Consider the following 18,673-nt stretch of genomic DNA (forward strand, 5'->3'; position numbering starts at 1 on the left):
CAGATTCTATTTTTTCTCCAGCTGTCTGGAGTTTTTTTTTTTGTTTTTTCTGTCCTCCCTGGCCATCAGACCTTACTTTTACTCTATGTTAATTAGTGTTCCCTTATTTTAATTCTTATTTATTTTGTCTTTTTTCTCTTTCTTCATCATGTAAAGCACTTTGAGCTACATTATTTGTATGAAAATGTGCTATATAAATAAATGTTGTTGTTGTTGTTCAGTTATGTATATCACCACAAGCCGGAAGGGGGCACAACCACTAACAGTCTTATTTTCCCTTTCTCCCACATAGCTGAGAAACCGCCCCTTCAGACCCACGGAGAATAAAGTCACAATCATGCTGGAAGGATGCATCATATATTGACCAGAAGAGTTGAGAGACAGAATGATCACAAGATGGAGAATGGGGATCATTAACGTTTAAACAGCCACTGTCAATTACAGCTACCTCTTTTTTGTTCTATTTTGATGCCATCGTGCAGTGTTTCTGATCTGTTATAAGAAGTAAACAGGGACAGCCAGGTTGGCACCTCAAAATCTCTTCACACATGCAGAGCCTTATTTCCATGCAGCACCACAAGACAAAACACAGGGATGAGATAAGTATAGGATTTATATAAAACATAAGAAATAAACTGAACAAAACATTGAACCTTTAGCTTTCTGTGCCCACTTGTAAAGGTGTAACTCCCTATCAGTTTAGTTGAGAAGCTTGTCTACTTGCTCACTACTCCAGTAGAGTAAGTTCTCTCTCTCTCTCTGTCTCACTCTCTCACTCACACTGTCTCTCTCAGTAGATTCCAGAGTCATACCCTCTGTCTGTTACAAGTTCATCCCAATTCACCATTCAATCATTTCACTTTCACTAACCATCTCTCCCTTTGTTTCCAGAATTAAATTCGGGTTTTTCGACTGTGTACCTAGTTGCCAGATTCCCAGCATCTTACTTTAATATTGCAAGTTGTTTCCAGGTTGTATCTTCCACTTTAAAATCTGTGAAGGGTATCTGGCATGATTATAATTTATTGTATAGATAGGATGTTTGGCATGAAGCTTGTGTCACTTTTGTGAATCAGACTGTGTCAAAGGTTGTTTCAAATTCCCATTATCATATAACTGATGATGACTAAAGCTTTGAACATCACTTAATTCCCGGGAATGATCTGACTGCTTTGAGGTTTTGCAATAAAAGGGAATGTAAACCTATCAATCTTGTTTCATGCAGGAATAATATTAAATTAAATCTGGAGAACAGAAAAAAAAAGTCAAGAGTCTGGGAACATTTTGACCTATTAACCGACAGTAAGGCAAATACTCAGCTCTTTTTCTGTAGTGTAGCTTATAATGTGTCATCGATGTTATAAGCCATTGTAGGAACATTCCCTAAATCCTATTGTGATTCTCTTCTCCCTTAGTAATATTATTTCAGAAAAAACAATGAGAAAATAATAACCTTTTACATTCCTTCAAAATGAAAATTGATTCACATGAAAAAGTGGTCACTTAATTGTGAATCACTGGTGGCTTATAATGTATTCACAATGGTTGTAGCCATAGAAACAAATTAAATCTTTAGGTCAACACATTTATTTATTGTAGAAAATTGCTGCATATAAGTTGACATACAGTAAACCAGACAACATGATTATCAAGCTCTGAGACTTCATATCGCGTACTGGCACAATCAGAAAGAAGCCACAAAAGGTTTATGATGTTTTCCCACACATCGCTAGTTTATTCCCTTCCAGAGGTACCCTTTCTACTTACTTGCATAACAATATACTATTTCTCTTTCTCTTCCAGGATCTTGTGTGCGCCCTGGCCCCTCCTAGGATCACTCCTTTTTGCTTGAAATTCCCTGTTCTCCTTGGCATTTTGTCATAACTATAAATCATATTTCATTTTACCTAGGTATTAAAACGGGTAATATGCTAAAATTGCCTGTTGTTTGTTAGGAGAGATTTTAATGCCAAAGAGAGTTTGGAAGAGCAATACCATTGCTATCCTATCACCTCTAAGGGCATTTTTTTGTCTATTTATTCCATTATTTGTGACAAAAATGGGATAAGAGGAGTGTTACATGCTAAAGAACTATTGTCCAAAATGCTAAGCACCTGTATAAAAAATTTGGGGGGGAGAGGGGTTGGGGTCATTACCCTCTATAGATATACTTCTGAAGGAGCATATTCATATCATTTCAAGTTCATAAGAGCAGTATGCCATGTTGGATTAATTCAATCTACCTCCCTGTCATAACTGTTGTGAAAGAATCATATACAGTAAATATTTAAGTAATCAACACAAAGAATGAGACAGGAGGAAACTTGTTCTTTGTGTCTTTAATTTCTGTCCATGAAGAGGGATACACTCCTTCACAGCAGTCTGTGAAAGAAAGGTCACAGAACAAAGACAGAAACTCATATTTGTAGACAATTGAGTTTACATAACAGTGCTGAATTATTACTTACACATTTACTTTGATTGGTTCTTTGGCTTGGACCACCTGAATATTTACTCTGATTAAGTAAATATTTAAAAGTCTTATTCTACTGCATTCTTGTCCTTCTCCATATCTGTTAAGTTCAGCTCTTACTCTTTTATAGAAACTGTGTATGTGTCAACTGTTAAGTCGTAATGGGTTCATGAAAGAATATGACATCAGCCAACAACTAGCTAAAACACCCTGGGCCTCATGTGTAATGGCGTAGACTTCAAACTAAAACATGGAGTATGGACAAAACTGGAAATATGCCTACGTACAAAAATTCCAGATGTATTAAACTATGCACAAGCCAAGTTCCATGCACTTCACCTTTATAAATCCCAGTTAACATGAAATTTAACACATATGCACACGCCTACAGCACCACCCCGACTCATCCCAGAATTCTGGATATTTAAATATGTAAATAAATATAAATAGCCCTGACCATTTAGTGTATTGTTAAAAGACAATGGCAAAAGAACATGGAAAAAAGAAGAATTTCAGCAAATGCAGAGTAGAGATAAGGAAAAAGGTACTGTTTGTTGGCTTAAGCAAATGATGATTGATAAAGCAAGGCAGAAACACTCTAAAGTTTAAGTTCAGAAAGTCAAACAGTGCCTGAAATAAAAAAGAAGTGGTCAGATATCAAAGTTGATGTTTCAGGCAATATTACTAAAGCTGACCCTCACGCTGGGGACGTGAATCCACACAGTGACTGAGTTGTTGTTCTCAGCACATCTTCGGGCGCTGGCTGCACACACACACCTCTGTCTCGGAACGGAAATTAAATGAATTGGCTAAAAAAATAAATGCTACATCTGATTACCTGTTTTTACATTCTGCTAACTACACTGAAATGAAGTTGTACCATAGCATGTCTGATTTGGCTGAGCATTTGGTGGAGCAGGTCAGGTTCATCATACTGCATCTCTTCCAGGTATGGGCAAGCCACAATCGTGTGCCACATTATGCAGCAAACTATGAACTATAGAGCAAACTATGAACTGTGGAGCAGCACTTCAATAGAGTGGAAATGCTTTCTATTTACATAAGCAAATTCATTCTTTGAAGGCATCTTTGTAGTGTAGCTTCAGAGCTGAACGTCACAACGGACAGATTCTCTGCTCTTTACATTGCTCTTTGAGGTGACTCAATATCCTTAAAAGGACTGCTTGCTTTTTGTCAATCTAGTTGGAAAAAGAACTTGAGTCAGTGCAGAGTTGTCATTTTTATATGCTCCCCTACTATAGATGATGTAATGCAAGCTCATTCTTTTGGTGATTCTTCCCTGGCTGATTTAATTTGTCCAGTGCCATTGTAATAGCATTGTGTGTGCAGTTGAATGCTTCAATTACATTTGGAAAACCAGATGTGGCTGAAAATTGTGCTTTGATGCTTCCCAGTTCAGCCACAGTGTAAAGAAATCATATATATGTATGGCAAGCAGATAATACCATCCTATACAACTGGCATGGCATCAAGCAGTGATGTCTGAGAAATACCCGATCATTCAGCCAGTTCATGTTGAAAAGCTCCTGTGGCTAAAAACCCGAGATTGGACAGAACTTGCAATGGAGCAGGTATAGCACAATTCTTCAAAGTCTGCCTTTGTAAAGCTGGCGCCAGTTCAGTACACAGCACCAATACGATAGCTCTTGGAAATTGAAATTGACTCAGAACCCAGTTATAATCACCTATAAATGTGTCCTCTCTTCTTATTCTTCCATTTGCGATGTCTTCTAACAAAGCTAAAGCGGCTATGGCAGGTGTAATAGTGTGGCTATTCTGCGCACCATTATATTGCTACAGAATGATTACAATTAAGTGAATTAAATTTATAAATGATAAACAATTAACTTGTGTATTTGAAAAAGCTCATGTCATGGATGCGAATATGAAAAAGAAGGGAAACTGCACTGCACTGCTTTGACGCTGGGTGCCGCCACTTTGCAAAACTGAGCAGAAAAGTGTGTACACAAGATGAGGGGTTGCTGTGAAAATGTGCATGGCTTTATGTCAAGTTTAGTTTTTATACACCTCAAAATGAGTGTGGAAACGGACTTATGCTATATTTTTGTGTGTATGCACTGTTTATACATGAGCCCCCGCCTCTTTAGGTAACCATTTCAGCAGTCTTTTGATGCTGTTTTCTAAGACAAATGCCATCTATTCCTTCCTAAATGTACAATGCACACAAAAACAATTCCTGCACAAGCTATGTTATCCTTAAATTACTATATTATTCTCTCCCACTGTGCAATGCATTTTTTAAATTACACATTGTGTTTTTCATTTCCCTATGCATCTTTATTCTGTTGTTCATTTATGATCATTCCACTAAAAGAAACAAAGATCAGAACTTAATTTTGCCTAAAGGCTATCATAAAATTGATATTGAAGTTAACTTGCTAATCCATTATATCCTAGACATATAAAACACTAGCCAGCATTAGCTAGGTATTTTTGTATTGTGGATTAAAGTATGAAAGCAAATATTTATGTTTTTTTTTTTAATATCAACCCATTTTCATTTCTTACTATCCCATCTATCATCAGCACTAACTTTATTTAAATCTTTCTGCTCACTTGAATTGAGACTTTGAACTTGCCATAACTCATTGCTGTGTTGGACCCATGAACACTTCTTTTTAGTATTTCCTGGTTTTTTGTTTTCACTAGTAGATATTTAATCCCTGGCTTGTTAAATAATTGAATTATTTATATGGCATGAAAGCTTGAAAAACACTACCAGTTTTTAGTTGTTTCCTGTATTAAACCCTCTCTATGTTAAGTTGGACTATCTGTAATACACATGCAAAAGTTCATGAATATCCACTGACCTGTTTTGAAGTAATAAGTGGTTTTTGTGGTGTTGGACCTCTCATCACAACACCCAAATAAAATTTTTGAAACTACATGAATCCTATATTTTAAATTGCACAAATGGCAATGTTAATAGAAAATTTTATCAAAGTAGACATACCATTTGTGAGTCAGGTGAGATTTTTGTGTTGGTTCCCCCTATCACACTACAGCAACTCTGCTGCCATTGTTTTCATTGAATTACTAATGTGGAATATTGTCTTCACCATAAGTAGAGCCAAACCTTAACAATAGGCCATATTCCTCAACTGTTTTAGAATGATAACACAGTTTTGGTTTTGCAAACCTCCTCCATTACAGCCCTGATTTTTTCAATGGAACTTATGAAAGGCCTTAAATTCTTGAGTTATATCAATTGTTTCCTGAAGTCTGACTCAGCTAATTTGCACTGATGCATGTTTTTCCCCTCCCACATTACAAACACACTTCTTGATGACATTTTTGAAACAGCTTTATTATACAAGCAAAATTTCATTAAGGTTGACTCAGTTATTTTAGACAAACAAACAGACAAACAAACAGTGTGTTCCCCCTGCAACAGACTTGCGCCCTGTCCAGGCTTTGTTCCTGGCTTACGCCCTATGCTAGCTGGCATAGACTCCTGCACCCCTTGTGACCCTGTTCAGGACTAAGAGGGATAGAAAATGACTGACTGACAAACACCTTTGCTAAAACAATTCTGGCAGGAATTGTGTTCCCTATGTGTGTTATCTAAGATAAAATCATGATAACTATCAATGAGGTAACGTCTTAAAACAGTTCAGAACATATAACCACCTATTTTATTCATAATTTGGGCAGTGGTTAGTTTTGCCACGGCATGGAATTACCATTCTTTGTATCCAGTCTACATATTCCACATAAGATTTTCTTTGGGTATTCCAGTTCTCCTCCTCAATACCCAAAAAAACTGCAATTTTATGTATTCTGTCACTTCTAAAGCAACCATTTGGAAGTGTGTGAACTAGGAAGATTGGGTGTCCATTTCAGGGTTTATTTTTGCACCCTATTGACCTGGAACTGGATTAAGCAAGAGTGTATATGCATGTGTTTTATTTGTAAAAGGTAAGGGAAACTTGAGCAAACCAATAACTGTTGTGGTACAGTGTGTTTAATGTAGCAAGCCATTCTGGTTTAGAAGTAGGCTGGAGATGTGATCATTCTGGATAATTTTACATAACTACTGTCACACACATGCGCTTAGGAGGCAGCAAAACAAGCCCTGAGGATGAGTAAAGTATCGCGAGACGAAGCGTTGCTTAAGGGTACTAACGTCTTTCTCTCTCTCTCTTCAGACCCAAAAAAGAAAAATAAAATACCATTGTTTACACCTACCTCCATTACAACACTTCAAAATAGCCGCTCTCCACATCCGTCCCCAGTTGATGACGTCACTTCCGGTCCCACAACCTCAATGTTATTTCCGACTTCCTGTTATTCCATTTCCTGTCACCATTTTGTTTGCTATAAAAGCACATGCAATCATGCCTTTGTCATCAAATGTTTATTTTGATCTGCTTGCATTTATTTTGGCATCCTTCTTTTGGACATTATATGGGGTTATTCCCCAACTCTTTTTGACGTGTTGTCGTCAACTTATCGTGATTTACTACACTAGCGTTTCTCAACGTTTAAATATTTGCAACCTGAGTTTTTATAAGTTTTAATCATGCCCCCAAACGTTTTTTGAAAGGAGCCCACTAATACCAAGTTGTCCTTTTTTAATTAATGATATATCATAGATGCATATTTTATTATACTTACTTAACTTTTATCGGCATTTATCTAACTCTATATTTATTTTTCTAGTATCAGAATGTAGTTTAAGTTAATTTGTTTTTGTTTCAATAGATGTATTTTTCATATTTTTGATTCTTGTTTTCTTTTTATCACATCTTTGCGCACCCTTTTTTGTTACTTTTTGTTACTTCGCTCCCCCCACAGTTTGAGAACCACTGCACAACATTATGATTTTGAAAGTTTTTTTGGTTTGTGTTAATTTGTAACCATTTAAAAGTGTATATTTGTGTTTCATATTTTAAATTAACAATGTTAATTTACACTACACTGAAAATTGAATTATAATATCAATTCTGATAACAAGGAAAGGAACATCAAGGTAAATCAAGCATTTTTGCAAAATGCTTCAACATTTAAATGGAATATTAATTGAGACTTTTAATACACAGTACCAATCCTGGCAACATTTAAAAAATGGGAGGCATTATTGGTAGGGAAAAAAATCAAGTAAAGTGGCTTTACATGAGAAGACAACTAATGTAGGCTTGTTTCTTCTAAAGTGCAATGTTCATGCATCTTTTTATAATGTTTGACAGCTTTAATGATGGTTTTAGTGTGACTTTGCAGCATTTTCTTGTTTAATGGATTTATCCAGCAGGGACATTCGCTCCATGGGAATTCATTCCTTTCAGATATTTTGATGATGCTAAAATGCTATAACTTATTATTAATGTGTCACTAAGGGTTTTTTTACTGCTATTTGTACTATTGCTAAATATCCAAAGCTCATTTTATTTCATTTTTTTTTATTCTCATTAATTTTCATTCATTTTTGGAATTTTGACTGTTGTTATTTTGATTGCTATATATTTTTATAACTTTTTATAGGCACTACCATGTTGTTGACAACATCAGTTTCTGTTACTAACCTTGAGAGATGGCATGATGTTAAAAAGCAGTGGCGTTCACATGCTCATGTCTGCATGCTGGAACAACAAAGGTATGTCTCACAATACTGAGGAGCTGAAACAACTAAAAGAAAAGCGGAAATGTTTTTTGTTTGGTGATGTCTAATTTTGATTTTAAATTAGAAATTCTGTCTAAAGTTGAACTGTAGCATTAGGAAAAATTAAACAAACACTGACTAATTTAGTCTCTACATTGCGTGGATATTTGGGCTAGGAATTTGGAAAGATTTTTAGCTTATAACTTTTCGGATTTATATGTAATAGTCCCCTGCCTGCTGACTGAGTAATATTTTGGCTAGTCACACAATATCTATGTCTCTCAACACCTCAAAAGTATGCTTGTAAATATGCATTTTATACTTTCCCCTACTCAATGGATAAAATAAATTGTTGTCTTCTTGTCTTGGTTATTATTTGATCTTCTCATTATGAACCTGTTTTTTTTTTGACAATGCCTCATCTCCTGAATCTTGTTCCTAAAATGTTTACAATTTCCACTTTGTAGCAGAACAAAAGCTTTTCCCTGTACATAACATAAAAAAGCAAAAAAGTCTTTTATTACAGGAGTGGCATAATGTGTTCTTTCATCTTTTTGAAGGCTCTTCTGAACTCTTTCAACTCTTTTCTAGCACTAGGACCTGCATGTGCTACCACGTAGATCATTCAAATTGCAGTGCCATGTTTTGTGAGATGGCCTCATGTCACTCCCTGTAGCAGCATGTATTAAGATCATATCCTTGATGCTTGACTACAGAGTAGTCAATGGGTCAGCACCTATACATGTGGGGACATTTGTGAGGTCTTACGCTCCTTCTCACATGCTCAGTGTTAATGTGTGGTTAATTTTCCAGCTTATATATACTTATATTTTCCAGTATATATATATACTGTGGTGGTTTGTTTCCTGCCTTGCGCCCTGTGTTGGCTGGGATTGGCACCAGCAGACCCCCATGACCCTGTAGTTAGGATATAGCGGGTTGGATAATGGATGGATGGATATAGATATATATATATATGTATATGTATATATATATATATATATATATATATATATATATATATATATACTAGGAGGGCAAGCCCCCAGTGCCTTCAAGGGCCCAACCCCCAGTTGCGGCCAGTCTGCCACTTGCATTGGGAAGAGGGGGGCTGAAGGCACCCCAAAGAGATGTGGTTGCTCCTCCGAAACCCCCTCTTAAACAGTGATACAATGGGAAACAAATAGTTGGGTTTTTTTTACCTCCTCTTTGCTCGATCAGCTGCTGGCTTGCTGCTGCTGCTGCCGTGCCGCGTGATCTGCATCTCGCACGGCGCTTCAAACATTTAAAAGCTTGTACAGCAGCTATCCCACTCTTTGTCTTTTATTTCTGGTCCCGGGCGTAGTTAAATCTCTAGGCGCTCTTTGTTAAGTCTCGTCTCGCGGGATGTGAGTTCTTGATATTTTTTTAGTTTGTAATTTAAAAACAGAATAAAAATCTGAGAATTTAGCAACATCACATTATATTTCAATAAATTCTGAAAAGAATGATACCAAACATATATATGTAGGTTTTAAAATAAGCCCAATTTAAAGCATGACAAAAACATGGACATAAAATCATTGCACTTTCAGGCTTAGGATTTTATATATATATAGAGTAGATAAATACATATCTTTTGTGCTTATCCCTTTAAAACAAAAAGTGAACCTCAGATCACAGGCAAGAGGTGGATTCAAGTTCATTGTCATGTGTACAGTATAAAATACAATGAGATCCTTATTTGTGTCCTACAAATTAATGAACTAGCGACTACCAACAACCTGTACTAAGTTAAAAAGGGCTGTATTAAAGAACTCATGGTCAAGGATCCTTACAAGTGATATGTGAAACAAGCAAGTTTGATTCTCACAATTTTGCAAAACGAATACTAAAATTTGTTTCGCAGACGATTTCTCAGTTGTGACATCCAATGCTCACAAAATACTTTTGGGGGGTTTTAAATGTTTTTGTTTGGGTGGAATATTCCCTTAAGTCTCATTCACACTTCCATGTTTACTTCTGTTCCTTTACCTCTCTCTTCACAGGAAAACTTAGTACACATAAAGCTACACTTTCCAACACTCCCATTATTTAAAACCCACCTTATTCTAGTTGGTGATATGCGTGATTTTTTTTTACTAGTGGTGTTTATTAAATACTCTATGTCTGGCAGACACGTGTAGAATGAATGCACAAAAATCCTTCCAGACAGGACCAAACACATTTCTTTTTGTGTGAATGGTACAAATGCTATTAGATGCAAAACAATACTTTTTAGCAAGTTTTATTGCAAAGCATAACACAGGCTTTGTGGCAATTTGACATTCATACAGATTGTTTTGCTCATCAATAGCCTTACCATGCATCATGCAATTACACAACTGCAGTGTTTCTGGAAGGAAATGTCAGCTACAACTGGAATGTTACTTAAGAAGTGCTCATGATTTTTAATCATTGCTTAATATTGTAACACCTATATATATATATGGTAGAATGCATTTAACAGAATATTCTACCCAAATATGAAACTTTTTAAATATATTAGTTACCCTATGTAGTTTGTAGTAATAGGCCAAGAAAAAATTTTAAATCGCATATTTTCATGCAGAATGGAGATAGATAGATAGATATAACAAAAGGTTCTAATTTAAAAGGCTTCAATGGTGACCAACACTGGAAAGCAGCAAACAATATAAAAAAAATCACTTGTATTGCATATTCCATATGTCAGGCCGACAAGTTATATGCTCTGTGGTCTATGGTGGCCAATACCCCCCGGCCGCCAGATGGAGCCCTCCCTGCAGCATGGAGGTGCCCTGAAGACCAGCAGGGAATCATGGACAATGGAGTTTTCATCCACAGCCCTGCTGGATACCACAGGGGCCACTAGATGGAGCTGCAGGGAGGAGCAAAGAATATTATTTGCCCTATGCCCCGGAAGTATGTCCGAGTCACATGGACATGGGGAATGACGTGCTTCCGGGATGAAGAAAAAAGAAGAGTTTTTATCTGACCCGGAAGTGCTCAGAATTCACATGGACTGAGGGTTCAGAAGCACTTCCGGGTCACAGACTATTAAAGGACTATGGCAGCTCCCAGACGGTGAGCTCAGCTGGGTGGAGGGTTGGCAACGTGCCTGGGAGTGGAGGATTGGTTATTAGTAATTATTGTATTGTGGAGAGGAGGGTGCTTTGTGCACTGTGCTGTATTAATAAAGTCTACTTTTGGACTTTCATCTGGTGTCTGGCGTCTTGGACAAGGGTTCAAGGGAGTGATACTGCCCCCTATCTGTCACAGCTCACATGAGCCCAAAACACATGCATTTTTACTAAAATGTAGTTAAATAAACCACATCCGGAAAACATTCTCATATTAAAACATTAATGTATAAAAATACATAATTTTTTGGCAGAAGTCTTAATATCTGGTAATTTTCTGTAAAAGAATTCCCTATAGAAAATCAAATTGGTGTCCTTTTTATCAAGATAAAATAATGTAGAACAGAAACTAAAATTGAATGGAAAATTTTAATCATAGCATGTATGTCATCCAAGATGAATCTGTATGCCACTGTCATTAAAGGTGGTAAATAAAACAAAGAACATGACTGCGATTCTCTGCACAGTATAAGCTTACCTGATTTTAAAATGTTTATCACAGTACTTATCACTTTGTTTACATTTTTGCTTACTGAAGATGCACGGTGAAAGCTAATGGAGCCCCATTGCCACTGAAGCTCAGATGTGCGATGCTACTCTGAGATAGTCATAATACAAGTCTCAGTCTTGTCAAATTAAAAGTACTTTTTCCTTTGCTGGCTGGAAATCTGATATCCTGATGTAAACATTAATGCTATGAAGAAATCTGCTGTTGCATCACAACATGTGATGGCTGAAATGTTGCCCAATGCAGTACTGTACATTTCAGAAGTTATCCGGAAAAAATATATTTTGTTAATCCCCTCAATATCCAAACAAATGCCAGAGGGCTGCCTAGTGGTTATCACAAATTAATTAACAAACTTCAGGGACCTGGGTTACTGAACATTCTCCCTCTGGGTTTTCTGTGTTTATCCTGCCTTCTTCCCACATCCCACAGACATGTGTCTTAGTTTAACTGGTACCTGAAGATTAGCCAAGAATCCGTGAGTTGTGCCCTATGTGTAACCAAAATGTCTTTAGCACGAGAAACAGATTAAAAGGGAGCAAAACTTACTTTGCCAATTTAGAACTGCAAATCAGACTAACATGCACGTGTCTGGAATGTGGGCACCCAAACTAGTAAAGGAATAAAGGAAAAACATTCAAACTCCATAAAAAGCCAGGATTCAATCCAAGGTTCGTGGAGCTGTAAGGCAGTCATGATATCCACTACTCCACCCAACTTCACTCTTCTTTTTGATATCTGTTGGGACTGATTCATTTAGTATGAATTGATGGATTATTTTAGGCTGAATGAAGTGTTCTTGTCATCTCTGTTTTTTTCTCTTATTACTGGTAAGAAAGTCTGAGTTCTGAGTGGTGAGAGGCCTTTTCAGGGATCACAGCCACTCAGACAGTCGTTCCGTCTATTCATTCATTTACTAATCCCACATGATCTATTTTAGGGTCCAGAGCAGCCAGTGCCTAACCTGGCAGCATCATGTTCAAGGGCAGGGCACCAGTAGTGCATTATAACATAACTAGCTGAGGTAAAAACAAGTGGCACTAATCCAAAGGCTGAGAATATAAGGAAACTAAATTTTAGATCTTATGCAACGTTCTGATATAATAAAAATAGTATAATGCCTGTATCGAGGTAGCTGTGATAAAGTGCTTTACAAAAAGAAGATAACAAAGCCAGGGGTCAAAGTGACAGACATCTGGCAGGACTGTCTTGCCTAAACACTGTCTGTGTCCCTTGGCTTAGCTGATTAATTTTTAAATTAACATCTTTGCTTGCATTATTCTCTTCAGATTTTTCTATACGAGCTCCAGAGAGAGATGCTTGATGTGAGGGTTTCTGCACTTATTATGATAAGTTCACTGATTTGGGTCAGCATTCATGGTCCTTTGGGTCAACATGTTTGCTCATTTTTAGTGCAGTGTCACTCATAAAGTAAGAAAATTAAGAAAAAATGCATTTATTTATGACTAAAGCCAGGAAGCAGTTTCTTCACATAGACATGTGGAAATATCTTAGTTTGAAGAAGAAATACTGACCACATTTAAAAAGTAATGAAATACTCGGAGAGCTTACATATTAGCTAATTAAACAAGCCTGATGGTCTGAATGATCTCCTCACATCTGTCAAGCTTCTTATGTTTTTATAATAGAGCACAATACAATATCATTCAGTTGTAATAACAGTCATGGACAAAAGGAGTATGTTTCTGGGGATGAAACATCTGCAGAGGTACAAATGTAGAGAAATACAGCATGCAGAAGACAAAGAAGAGGTGACGACATTCTGGCATTAAAGAATAATGTGCCAGAGTAGAAGATCTTTTGTTCAATGCAATGAAACAGAACCATTGACAGCAATTTCAAATGTGTGAAACTACTCCAAAGAGAACAACAACATCAACATTTATTTGTATAGTACATTTTCATACAAATGATGTTGCTCAAAGTGCTTTACAGGATGAAGAAAGAAAAAAAAAATAGGCAATACTAATTAACAAAGAATAAAGTAAGGTCCAATGGCCAGGGAGGACAGAAAAAAAATCTCCAGAACTATTATCTTCAAATTAAAAATTACTGAAGTGCTTTTAAAACTCATTTCCTTGTAAAATCCTATATTTTGAATACATTAAAACTGTGGTGGCAAAGCAAGCCAAAAGGACATGAGATGAGAATATTTATAGAAGAATGCAAATCAAATATTATATTTAAAGTGTATTTACTACATACTGTAACTAAGTGCTGTCACAAACATGCGAGTAGGAGGCAGCTAAAAGGCCTGAGTAATTGTAATACCACCACAGACCAGGGGGTGGCGGAGTGTGCTGACTGTCTTTCTCAGTTACTTGCAGACCATTCCCAGGAAATCCCACCAAGTTCCAGCACCCTCGATGACATCACTTCTGGGTCCGGCCCCAGAGATGACATCACTTTTGCCCCTCCCCCCATCCCCCATGGACAAGATTACTTGCAGCTTTGCTCCCCCCAAGAGATGATGTCACTTCTGGGCCCGACAACATCACTTCTGATTCTGGCCCTAAAGATGATGTCACTTCCTGACCGGGCCTTTAAAGCCGCCATCTTTACTGTCTTTGATCAGTTCTGTTTTGGACTCAGTCTTGTGAATATCTCTGTTCAACGATCTCAGTTTTAGCAGCCAGGTTTACAATATACGCTGCCCCAAACCTTTATCACGTCTTTTGGCATCTCTTGTTACACGGTTAAAAAGCTAAGTTATCCTTTTGTTATTCCTAGCAGCTTCCCCTCACTTGACATTACCACTGCAATGAACTTGTACCATGTCCAAGGTTAACTCCTACACAGTGACCGATGGCCCTAAAGAATATTACTTACATAAATACAATAAGAATTTGTAAATTCTGCAAAGCCATCACCTCAGATGAAACTAAACCCCAATCCCTGGAGTGGTGATATAGCAGAACAAACCACTGTTCCATTATACTGGTTCTAAGTATTTTATGATACATTAATTGGTAAATTTAGGTCCCGTATAAGTGAGTGTTAGCATGTGAGTGAGATGGTGCCTTTTTTGGACAGGTCCAGGGTTGGTTCCTGATTTAAGGGCTAAGTTAAAATTTGTTTGTGACACTGAACTGGTTTAAGTGGCTTTCAGAATGCTTTTTGTAATATCCATCCACCCTTTCATCCATTATCAAACCTGCTTAATCCAGTTCCTGCTTACAGGGTCTATCCCACCAAAATGTGACACAAGGAAAAACCAACCTTAGATGGGGCACCAGTCCGGATGTGGTGCAAATTAATTCAGTGCTTTCTCAGTCATGGAGGGCCAATGTATAGACCCCATCAGCCTAACCATTTATAGACTGAACAGACATAACCACAAGGGTGCAGGGAGAATGAATGTATTATTAGCATTCATTTCCCTTCAAACCACATAAGTTAAAAGGAAACCCCGATTGCACTTTTTATTTTAGGAGATGCCTAAAAAGACAGCCTTTGACTTCAACTCTCTCTTTGTTTCATGGGACAGATTTGCGGTGGTGACAGCATTAAGAGCCATTCACTTCCTTAAAGGGCATTAAAGGCGGTGACTCGCATTTACAAAGGAAGGAGAAGGCTTTCCAAATCAAGTCAGCCACACCTTCCAACACAGATTTATATAAATTCCCTTCTAGTGGAGACTTGGAAGAATTCTGCTGTGAACAGGTGCCAAGCTTATCACTGGAAAAAAAGAAAAAAGTGAGCAACATGCAGCGAGCCAGCATTGTAGTTGCCACCTTGATTCTTGGTAAGTGCTCTCATTGCCTTTTTCCCCATTTTTGTGTCTACTTATCAGTCTTTATATGTTTCCATTTAGAAGTCATTTAAATATTTTTATTCTAAAATACTGAATAAATTTGTAGTTTTGAATGAGAAAAACATTTAAGAAACACATCTAGTGTAATCAGAAGAAAATATTCAAGTTACCTGTTCTTTTCCTCACTATATAATTTCTTCCAAGTATTTGTGAACATTTGTCTGGTGTTTCGGGTGTTATTTAGTTTTGCTGCCTCCTACCTATTTGCTGTTCCTCTTCTTTTAGTTTCACATTGTTATTGTACAAGATTACTTAGTCTGACTGAGTGAGTGTTGTAAAAAGTAAACTAGTAAGAACTCTGACACTTCACCCCAGGGAAACCTTCTCTTCTGCATACTACCCCAGAATTGCATCACTGACTTCCTTTTGCATACTTAAAATAATGTTAGCACTCCTTCCACTCATTCAAGCACACATCTAATTAACTTCTGTCTGCAGCCTCCATCATTGAAAAGGTTTAACTTGTAGTTTTTCCAGGGAGTCAGTTCAGGTCAGGAGCAATACCCGGCTTAATAGGGAAAATTTTCATTTGGTTAATTCCCCCATCTCCTTGTTTTGAAAATTACATTTTATATTGGATAAAATACAAAGTTTTACAATTACCATATGTTATAAACTCCACTTTTTCCAATTTAAGGATGACAGTGGCCACAACTTATCCTTCTAGCAAGCTTCACAAAGAAGAAATTAGCCATAGACATTTACACACTCCCACACTCACAAAGGGGCAATCTAAAATTGCTTGCAGAATGTTGATTCCTCTATTATTTTTCTTTTGTTTTCTTTGAATTTGAATTACATTGTTGTATTTGTTACATTATTTGTATGTGTTTGACTAAACTGTGTGCTGTTACAATGTTACGTTTTTAAATGAAGAGAAAAAGCAGAACACTCAAAAGAAAAACCCACACAGAGATGGAGAAAATGTGAAAAAAGGAAACAGGATAATTAAACAATATCCTGATTAAAAATGAAGTGTGAGCCTGCAAGCCTGATCATTCTAGAGACTGAATTGTTGAACAAAATGTCTTACTACAGTACATTTTAGCAGTTTTCAAGTATCACTTTTTATACATCTAGACTTTTATCTAGATTGATTTTTTATTCTAGGTCATCTGCTTTATTGTGATATTAGATTACGCGCACCTAATTAGCCTATTAGTTCTTTCTTTAATGAGGAATAGGAAGAAATGTCATAACCCGCTATAAAGCTGTTACCTGTAACCTCTTACCTGTCTCACTGTTGATATTTTTCCCCACATATTCAACCCTAGAGACCTCTTATGGCAAGCTACTCGTTCAACAGAGCTCTCTATTACTTTCTATCCAGTTTACCACCAATAGAGGAATTTACCAGATCATCCTCTCATGCCTTTAGGGGTCTTCAGTTAGACAAGAAATGGTCAATTTGCCTTCTCTGCCACACTAACAGCAAATGAACAAAGAGACACTGTTTTTTTAGCTTTCACTTAAAGATTAACTAACACCAATAAGAGGAAATATAAGCAATGCAAAGAATTAACTAGCCTGAGTGTGTTCATTCAGCTTCTCTGGTCTTTGGCTATACTATACATGCATCTTTTATACAGCTTATTGCTAGAAATAATGCTCTCTCTTTCTCCTGTAGTTTAGCTTCTTTAACTATTACAAACTATTGACCTTAAACCAATTTCTTTATGTATAGGTGTTTATACATTACACTTGGTTTTAATTATTCACAGTGATTCATGTTCTACTTTGTACAAGAAAACAAAATGTGTAGGCTGTTCAGCTATAGTAGCTGCCTTAATTCTTCAGAAGCTCCAAACGTTTAAAATTTTGGAGGTATCTAATGGCTGTTTAATGAGTTGCTATCTTCTTCTAGCTCAAGATGGAGCACCTCTGCGACAGCTACTTCGGTATCCTTTGAAACTCCAACTTATCAATATACAAAGTGATATTCATTAAATCATATGACACAAAGCACAAACAAAGACAAAACCAACAGCATTTACTAAATGACATTTAAATGATGAATAAAAAACATAATCAGAAAGCACACTTGAGCCAGAGAAGAAATTGTGGCTGAAACATAACATTGTGGTAGATGTCTCCAACCTGGAGTTTGAGTTGTGCTTTCTCAAAAATAAAACCAAACCAACACTTTTTGTCCATTTGCCTTTTGTTCCAGGAAGCTTTCACTGTAAGAAATTATGATGTAGGAGATGGAGAATAATTGGCTATTAAGCCAGCTTTACAAGGGGAGTGATGAGCGCTTGAGGGTACTGAAATGTAATTTGTCATGTTCAAGGATCGTAAGAATCACACATATTTAAAGTAACCAGAATCTTAGTAATTTGCTATCTATTCACTCTTATTCTGCAAATAATTATAATTAAAATTCTGTTTTTGTTTGTTTTAAATAAGAAGGAATGGTTTCCCAAAGTAGTTTTAGGTAATCAGCATGTAGCCAACTAGATGTTATTCTTTTATCAAAGTAAATATTAGTTTTAGATATTCCCCAATAACACAAGAAGAACTAACAACAGTGAAATGTTTGTATTTCATTTCATCACTATTTACTCATGCATTATGACATGAATGTTATCTTTATGGTTGTAATATGGTGCTATATATGTGCCCGGCCCAGCACAGATTGGACACGGAGGCACACGTATAAAACAAATAAACTTTTAGTTTCTTCAGCCATGGGACACGTCTTTCCTGTGTCCCACTGCACCAACACACAAATTAAACGCACTTTCTTCTCCTCCGTACCACCACTCCTCCCAGGCAACCTTTTCCTCCTCCACCCGACTCTGGCTGCTGAGTGGTGCTTGTTGGCTCCTTTTATTGGGCACCCAGAATTGCTCCAGGTGCTTGATTGCCGACATCCAGCTGCACTTCCGGGTGTGTTGAATATGCTGCCCACATGGGCTCAGGAGTCCCAGCTGCAGCACCCCCTGACGGTGCCTGCGGGACCCAACGGGGCTGCACCCAGCTCCAATTCCCATGGAGTCTTGCGGGAAACTGAGGCACGCTCCAACCCAGAGGGGCGGCCATCTAGCGTCCAGGGGGAGGTATTGCACCATCCAGG

The 18,673-nt window shown here is 37.1% G+C and overlaps 1 protein-coding gene across 1 annotated transcript in view; it reads left to right on the top strand.

Moving 5' to 3' along the window:
- The first annotated feature begins 15,347 nt into the window (after positions 1-15,347).
- The window catches only part of LOC120542966 (leukocyte cell-derived chemotaxin-2-like), a 36,797-nt gene continuing 33,471 nt past the window's right edge, over positions 15,348-18,673 (top strand). The window contains exon 1 of the mRNA XM_039775740.1: positions 15,348-15,528. Within this exon, the coding sequence (XP_039631674.1) occupies positions 15,489-15,528 (40 nt within the window). The 5' untranslated portion in view covers positions 15,348-15,488. The remainder of the gene's footprint in view (positions 15,529-18,673) is intronic.

The sequence above is a fragment of the Polypterus senegalus genome, chromosome 13, assembly GCF_016835505.1.
Source record: "Polypterus senegalus isolate Bchr_013 chromosome 13, ASM1683550v1, whole genome shotgun sequence".
In the NCBI taxonomy this organism is placed as follows: Eukaryota; Metazoa; Chordata; class Cladistia; order Polypteriformes; family Polypteridae; genus Polypterus; species Polypterus senegalus.